The sequence below is a fragment of the Macaca thibetana genome, chromosome 7 (assembly GCF_024542745.1).
Source record: "Macaca thibetana thibetana isolate TM-01 chromosome 7, ASM2454274v1, whole genome shotgun sequence".
NCBI classification, from domain to species: Eukaryota; Metazoa; Chordata; class Mammalia; order Primates; family Cercopithecidae; genus Macaca; species Macaca thibetana.
Genome location: NC_065584.1, coordinates 1,580,374 through 1,588,273, shown reverse-complemented (window position 1 = coordinate 1,588,273; position 7,900 = coordinate 1,580,374). Strand labels below are relative to the sequence as shown.

General features: G+C 54.2%; 2 gene segments (V, D, J or C); both read right to left on the bottom strand.

Moving 5' to 3' along the window:
- Positions 1 to 1,896, bottom strand: part of LOC126958570 (immunoglobulin heavy constant gamma 2-like) — a 186,921-nt gene extending 185,025 nt beyond the window's left edge. The window contains 1 exon segment of the C gene segment in view: positions 1,494 to 1,896. Coding sequence covers positions 1,494 to 1,881 — 388 coding nt within the window.
- The window catches only part of LOC126958568 (immunoglobulin heavy constant gamma 1-like), a 510,670-nt gene that overhangs the window by 97,812 nt on the left and 404,958 nt on the right, over positions 1 to 7,900 (bottom strand). Inside the window, 1 exon segment of the C gene segment in view lies at positions 2,214 to 2,250. Within this exon segment, the coding sequence occupies positions 2,214 to 2,250 (37 nt within the window).

Here is a 7,900-nt window from a genome sequence, read left to right as displayed (position 1 = left end):
ACTGCAAGCAGACGGCTGACAAGTCACCCCCAGGAGTCCAAACACCCCGGCGGGCACCCATCCCAGAGAGCGGGTGCCTTGGAGCGGGACAGAGTCCTACCACACAATCGTCACCACAGCCCCTGAGAATGCTCCAAATGAAGCAGAGAGTGGTCACCCCAGACCAGCCAAAGGAACCCCCCAGCTGCCGACATCTGTGGCTGGACTTGGGGAGGAGACGCTGGGTTCCCATTTGAAGGGACCCTCTCCCTGGCTTTCTTTCCTGACCTCCAAAGTGCCTCCAGGCCTCTGACCCTGAGACCCCGGCAAGCCGAGTCTCCCTAAGTGGACTCGGAGAGGGGGTGGTGAGGACTCACCTGAGGAGACGGTGACCAGAACTCCCCGGCCCCAGACATCCAATGAGTTGTCACATTGTGACAACAATGCCAGGACCCCAGGCAAGAACTGGCACCCGCTAAGTCCCTGGGACTCTCTCAGACAGAGCCCATGGAGGGCCCGGGGGTTGTTGGGCTAAGGGACCCCAGAGGCCCAGGGTGGCCCTGACCAGAGAGAGACCCCTGCTGCCTGGGCTCAGGAGGAGGGAGCGTCTGGAGCCCTTGCCCCTTGTCTGTGTGGCCGCTGTCGCCTCAGGGCGTCCTCCTGAGCCCCCCCGGCTGCTCCAGGGCTTTCTTGGCAGGAGACCCAGGCACACTTGTTTTCCCCCAAAAATGCAGCAAAACCCCTCAGAGTTAAAGCAGGAGAGAGGTTGTGAGGACTCACCTGAGGAGACGGTGACCAGGACTCCCGAGCCCCAGACATCGAACCAGTTGTCACATTGTGACAACAATGCCAGGACCCCAGGCAAGAACTGGCACCCGCTAAGTCCCTGGGACCCTCTCAGACGGAGCCCTTGGAGGGCCCAGGGGTTGTTGGGCTAAGGGACCCCAGAGGCCCAGGGTGGCCCTGACCACAGAGAGACCCCTGCTGCCTGGGCTCAGGAGGAGGGAGCGTCTGGAGCCCTTGCCCCTTGTCTGTGTGGCCGCTGTCGCCTCAGGGCGTCCTCCTGAGCCCCCCCCGGCTGCTCCAGGGCTTTCTTGGCAGGAGACCCAGGCACACTTGTTTTCCCCCAAAAATGCAGCAAAACCCCTCAGAGTTAAAGCAGGAGAGAGGTTGTGAGGACTCACCTGAGGAGACGGTGACCAGGACTCCCTGGCCCCAGTAGTCAAAGTAGTCACATTGTGGGAGGCCCCGTTAAGGGGTGCACAAAAACCCTACTCTCCGACTGTTCTGGGCCAGCTGTGGCAGCCAGCCCCGTGTCCCAAGGTCATTCTGTCCCCAGCACAAGCATGACTCTGCCCACCCTTTGTCCCAGGAGCAGAGTCCCGATTCCCAAAGAAAGGCCTTCTGCTGAACGTGGCCCTGCACAGACCAAGGAGCCACTGGACATTATCTCCCAGCTCCAGGACAGAGGACGCTGGACCCAGAGCAAGGAGGCAGAAAGAAAGCCATCTTACCTGAAGAGACGGTGACCCTGAGCCCTTGGCCCCAGAAATCAAAAGCATCACACAGGGACACAGTCCCTGTTCCTGCCCAGACACAAACCCGTCCCCATGCGGGACACTCGAATGGCTCACATGGCCCAAGCACAGAGCAGAGGCAGCCGGTGTCCCTGTCCCCAGTCACACAGATCACCAGGCTGAGACCCAGGCTGGGAGGGGTGATGTTCCCAGCCCTGGCCCCAGCTCTGCCCACAACTTCTCCTTCCCATCCCTGCCCTCGGCCTGCTTGCCATCTGTGGAGGGTCCCTGATGGGGCTGAAGCCCAGCGGGGTCCCTGACTGTCCTTGGGGGCTCTAGCTGGCCCCAGGGCTAAGTGACAGCAGGGCTCTGGCATGCAGCCCATGGCAGAGATCCCAGGGATGGCAGCTGGTGTGGCCTCAGGCCAGACCTAGACCAGCTGCAGACCCCAGAGACCTGGCCTGGTGCCTGGACAGAGAAGACTGGGAGGGGGCTGCAGGGGGACTCACCTGAGGAGATGGTGATTGGGGTGCCAGGGCCCCAGAGATCGAAGTACCAGTAGCACAGCCTCTGCCCTCCTGCTTCTCCCATACAAAAACACACCCTCCGCCCTCCTGCCAGCCTCCTTTGCTGAGCACCTGTCCCCAAGTCTGAGGCCAAAGCCCTTGCCTGGCCCAGTACACCTGGCTCCCCACTATCCCCAGACAGCAGACTCACCTGAGGAGACGGTGACCAGGGCGCCCTGGCCCCAGAACTCGAAGTATTCAGCCACAGTGAGTCAGCCCTGAGCCAGGGGCTGCAGAAACCCACAGCCGGGGTCCCTGGAGGGCATGGTTTTTGCAGAGCTTCCTATCACTGTGTCCCCAGTTAGCACAGTGGTTCCCAGCTCAGCCAAAACCCTGCGGCTGGTAGGGGGCCTGCGGGGCCTGGGGCTGGTCTGGCTGCGGTCCCCAGGGTGGGTCGGGTCCAGGGGCCCCCAGCACCTTTGGCAGTGCTCTCCCTTCCGCTGTTAGCCCCAGAACATGCGGGAGACCCCAGCCCTCAACCCTGCCAGTCCCTCTTGAGTCTCGTGCCAGTCATTTGCTGCCGTTGAGAATCATTAGAGTGCTGAAGGCTGCCGATTGTGTTTTTCTTTTTCTCATGTAAATTAGAGCAGATCTGAAGCTGGGTCAGTCACGCCACCTCTCATTGCTTGCTTTCTGAGTTGTTTTCCCAGCTGCAGAGAGACCCGGGTGGCAGTGGCTGGGGGAGCCTCCTGGCCTGCAGGGCCACGGCCCCCCGAGGGCTCCTCGCTGGCCCGCAGGGGCAGGGAGCCTTTCCTGCTCTGATCCCGTCTGTGGGGCCCGGCGTGGGTTGCCTGGCTGGTTCCACCTATTCACCGATGTTCCACTGAACGGGAGGCCTCAGCGGGTGGCGCTGGGTCTCACTCACCACAGAGCCCTGGCGTGGGCTCCCTGTGTGTCCACCAGTGTTAGGTCCCTTCCCTGCGCCTCAGCTGGTCCTCAATGAGGTCTCAGCTCTTCCCATGGCGGGTGCCAGGGAAGGTGCAAGGTGGTCTACAGGGAGCCCCTCCCCAGGCCCGCACTGGCTGCCTTCCGCCGAGTCTGGGTGAGGGGCTTTGCAGGCACCACTGGCCAGACGCGGGCTGGGTGGGGCCCTCGGGGAGGCCGAGGCCCGTGGCCAGGTGTGAGCATGGGGGTGTGCCCTGCGAGGGCCTCTGCTGGGTGAACTGATGGGCACAGGGTGTCTGGGGGAGGGGAGTTGCCCCTGCAGGCTTGCTGGGGAGGATCTATGTCGGGGCAGAGTTCCAGGGAGAGGAATAGGCAAGGTAAAGGCTGGGAGGCTGGGACCTGTCATTGGAGGTCGCAGGTGGTTTGCTGAGGTGGGGTGGAAAGGGGGCCTGAGTGCCTTGAAGGGGCTGAAGGGTGCTGGGGGCTTGCTTAGAGGCTGCTCAAGAAGACTCGCTCAGGCACTGTGCGGGCAGGGATGAGGGGTCTGGGAGGGAAGCCTGGATGGGGGGAGAGGGTTGGGGCTCCTGTAGGGGTGTGGACAGAATGGCGGTGGTTTGTGGGGTTTCCTACAGGGGTCCAGGCAGGACGGGGGACTCTGAGGTACTGTCTGGGGCAGTGGATCTCTCTAGACATGGTTGAACAGTTGCCAGTATGGGGACGGAGTCTTAGGCTGGGAATGGTGAGATAACCCGTCTCTAGCCATGAGGGGCTGAGAACCCATTTGATTAGGGGTGGTTGGGCCCTGATGGCCAGGGAGGCACCTGTGAGGGGGCGAGGTCGGGGAGTGAGGAGGAGGGTGGTCTGGCGCTGGGGGAGTGGTTCTCTGGCTTAGGACTTCTGGCCCTGGGGGGCGCAGGCAGGGTCAAGGGTCGAGGGAGCAGGCTGAGGGTGGGCTGTGCCTCACGCCCCCATGCCTGGGCCTCTGGATCCTTGGGCTGGGGGAGGGAGGGCCTGGCCTTCCCTCTCCTCCTGCACTGGGGTCCTGCTGTCTGAGGAAGCAGTGGGGTTCTGAGCTGCCCTTTGAGACTCACTTGGGCTCACAGTTCGTGGTAGGACTCCTTGAGCCCCCAGACCCTTTCCCAAGGCTCTTCCTCTGATGGTCTCAGCTCTGGGGCCTCCTGCATCCTTTGCAGGGGTGAGGGGTGGGGTTTCCAGGTCCCTCCAGAAGCACTGGCTCCAGCCCTTGCCCGCATCCAGCCCTGCCCTGGCCCTGCCTTTTCACACACTTCAGAGGCCCGTTCAGCTCCAGCAGACGCGCAGGCACGTGAGGCCCCTGTATATGGTCCCTGTGTGCAGATCTGTGGAGGGGCCAGAGACCCCCATGCCCATAGCTTTGCAGGTGTCTGGGCCCAGCTCCTTCCACAGCACCCTGTGGCTGAGTCCTGGGAGCACACCCTCTGCCCCCACCTGCCACAAGGACACACCAGGGAAAGCACACGAGTGTCACAGACATGGTGGCTGGATTGTGCAATGGGTGGCCAGGGCAGGGCCCACAGGCCAGGTCGAGTTGGCCCCCAGCCTCTGCCCACAGCTGGCATCTCCTGGGGTACCTGTCCCCCTCAGGGTCACTTAGCCTGGATGGCACTTCCTGGCCTGGCTGCCCTGAGCAGGGCTGGGAGCTGAGCTGAGAGCTGCAGCCCCAAGGGCAGTGGAGAGGGCACTCTGCTCACATGGCCCATGCACTGTTTAGGATGCAGCCTTTTGATCCTGCTCTGCTCACGTGGCCCATGCATTGTTCAGGACATAGCCTTTCGATCCTGCTGAAGAAAGTCCTTGAGCAGGAGCAGCTCCCCGGCTGTGACAGGGTCCTGGACATCCAAGCCAGAGGGAAAGGCCAGGGGTCAGCAACAAGGGAGGGTCTGGGCCCAGAAGCAGGGGGGCAACACCTACTCTGGGCACTGAGTCTCTGGACTGTGCCATCCTGGAGAAGGAGAAGCCAGAGGCGACCCTTGGCAGGGATGGCAGGCCTCACTGGAGGACAGGGCACTGCAGCAGGTCTCCATGCCTTCCAGGCCTACGGTGCAGCTTGGCGAGCTGGCCAGGCTCCAGGTTGGCGAGGGGCTGGCTCTGGGCTGGCTCTGGGCTGGCTCTGTGGTGGGCCAGATGGCTAGAACACAGGGGTATCACTGTGAGGAATGACGCATCTGTCACTCCCAGGCTGGGGAGAGCGCGTTGTATCCCTTATATCCGAGGCTCTGCTTCTGATGGTCTCTGCTGCTAGAGATGTGGTTTCCACGCTTCCACTGCTGCTCCTCCAGCCCGGCACTCTGCTCTGGGAGGAAGGCCCTTCCGGGTAAAGCCACAGTGGAAAAAGTCTTGCTGTTTCATTTCCCAGGTCAGAAGCAATGCAGGAGCACACCGCTGCTACAGCTGGTGAATCTACAGTTTCCCTCCACTGCCACCCAATTCCTTCTCTAAGAGGACTGGGAGAGTGAGGAGAAGGTCTGAGGAGAATCATCTTCCCTGGCATGGAGCTTGACATTTTGTCCCAGAGGAAACAGTGGAATTTGCTTGGGGTGAATTTTGCCCAAGTTTTTTCAGCTTTCCCTATTTTATGTGTAATAATCTTGGGGTCCAATTTGAATGTCTCTTCCTTTTAATAGGCAAGTTAAGACCATTCACGTTTGTTGTTTTCATAGATCTGTTTGGCTTCAATCTTAGTAGTTTATGTTCTCTATTTTTATACTTTCAAAAGTTTTCCATCTTAAGTTTTCTTATTCTTTGATAGCTTCTACGTGTAGTGGCTACCTTTATAACTTTCCAAAATATTCTTTGTTCTTCTTTGGATAGTATACTTTAGTTCTTTACCATATACAGGTATGAAATTACCTGGTTTCCTCTTCCTTTTCTCCTCCATCTCTAGCATCATATGATTGTAGTCAGTAATATTATTTTCTTAAAATTTGTTTGTACTGTCTAATATGCCAGATTTGATTTTACTGATGTCCTTTGGATGAGAGTTATTTGGAGTGGGGCAGTAATTCAGAAGTGCTATCTCATATTCTGTGTTTTGATCATTGTAAAATGTCCACTTTGTCAGGCAGACACCATTTCACCTCTGTTGAGGTCACACAGTCCCCCACAGTCATTTCTGTCTTAGTCTTGCAGTTAAGGACACTTAATATTTACTTTTAGTTCTTGGCCCTGAGTTCTCCAAGCACCTTTGGTGGCTGGCGGTCTTCCTCTAGTAGTTTTATCATGAGATTATGGACTATAGAATGTTTGGAACTCCTTTTCAGCAGCCTTTGTTCTTGAAGAACAGTTGGCTGTATATAGACTCTGGACTATCCACCACTTCTTCCCCCCTTGAGAACCCTACAGGTGTTGTCCTACCATTTACTGATCTTGAATGTGGCTGGTGAGAAATCTGGGACTGGTCATCAACTACCTTATAGATGATTGTGTGTGTGTGTGTGTGTTTTTTTTTTTTTTTTTTTGATTTAGATTTTTTTGAATTTGTGCCCAAATTAGTTCTTCCTAAAATTAATTACCAAAAGTAATAGAACAGAAAGCATACTTACATCTAATTCAAAAACTGTATCCTGACATAAAACAAGATTGCCCCCGTATTGGTGGGCAATAAGAGCTAGAGAAAATTGGCTCAGAATGGTGGCTCCTGAGATGTCTACTAGCAAATGCACTGGACTCCATTCTTTCCTAGGGACTCGGATTGTGTGGATGTCATCTCTTCTTTGCCTGTCTTCCATATCTGTCACCTCTTTTTATATATTTTATTTTTCAGAACTTTTATGGGTACATAGAAGATGTATATATTTATGGGGTACATGGGATGTTTTGATACAGGCATGCAATATGAAATAATCACATCATGGAAAATGAGGTATCCATCCCTTCAAGCATTACCCTTTGTGTTACAAACAATCCAATTATACACTTTTGGTTATTAAAACTGTAGAACTAAACTATTGACTATAGCCACCTTGTTGTGCTATCAAATAGTAAGTCTTATTCATTCTATTTTTTTGTACCTATTAACCATTCCCATATTTCCGTATCCCCCCATTACCGTTCCCAGCCTCTGGTAACCATCCTTTTACTCTTTATGAACATAGGTGCAATTGTTTTGATTTTTAGATCTCATTAATAAGTTAGAACATGTAATGTTTGTCTTTCTGTGCCTGGCTTATTTCACTTAACATAATGATCTCCAGTTCCATCCATGTTGTTGCAAATAACTCAACTCATTCTTCTTTATGATTGAATAGTACATTGTGTATATGCACCACATTTTCTTTATACATTCAACTGCTGATGAACACTTAGGTTGCTTCCAAATCTTGGCTGTTGTGAACAGGGATGCAACAAACATGGGAGTGCAGATACCTCTTAATATACAGACTTCCTTTCTTTTGGGGTACATACGCAGCAGTGGGATTGCTGGATCCTGTGGTAGCTCTCTTTTTAGTTTTTTGAGGAACTTTCATGCTGTTCTCCATAGTGGTTGTACTAATTTACATTCCCACCAACAGTGTATGAGGGTTCCCTTTTCTCCATATCCTTGCCAGCATTTGTTCTTGCCTGTCTTTTGGATATTAGCCATTTTAACTGGGGTGAGATGATAGCACATTTTAGTTTTAGTTTTGATTTTGTTTCTCTGATAATCCATGATGTTGAGCACTTTTCCATGTCAGTTTGCCATCTGTATGTCTTATTTTAAGAACTATCTATTCTAACATCTTTCCCATTTTTAAATAAGATTATTAGATTTTTTTCTATAGCACTATTTGAACTCCTTATTTATTCTGTATATATTCTGGTTATTAATCCTTTGCCAGATGGGTATTTTTCAAATATTTGCTCCCATTCTGTGTGCTGTCTTTTCATTTTGTTGATTGTTTCCTTTACTGTGCAGAAGCTTTTTAACTCGATATG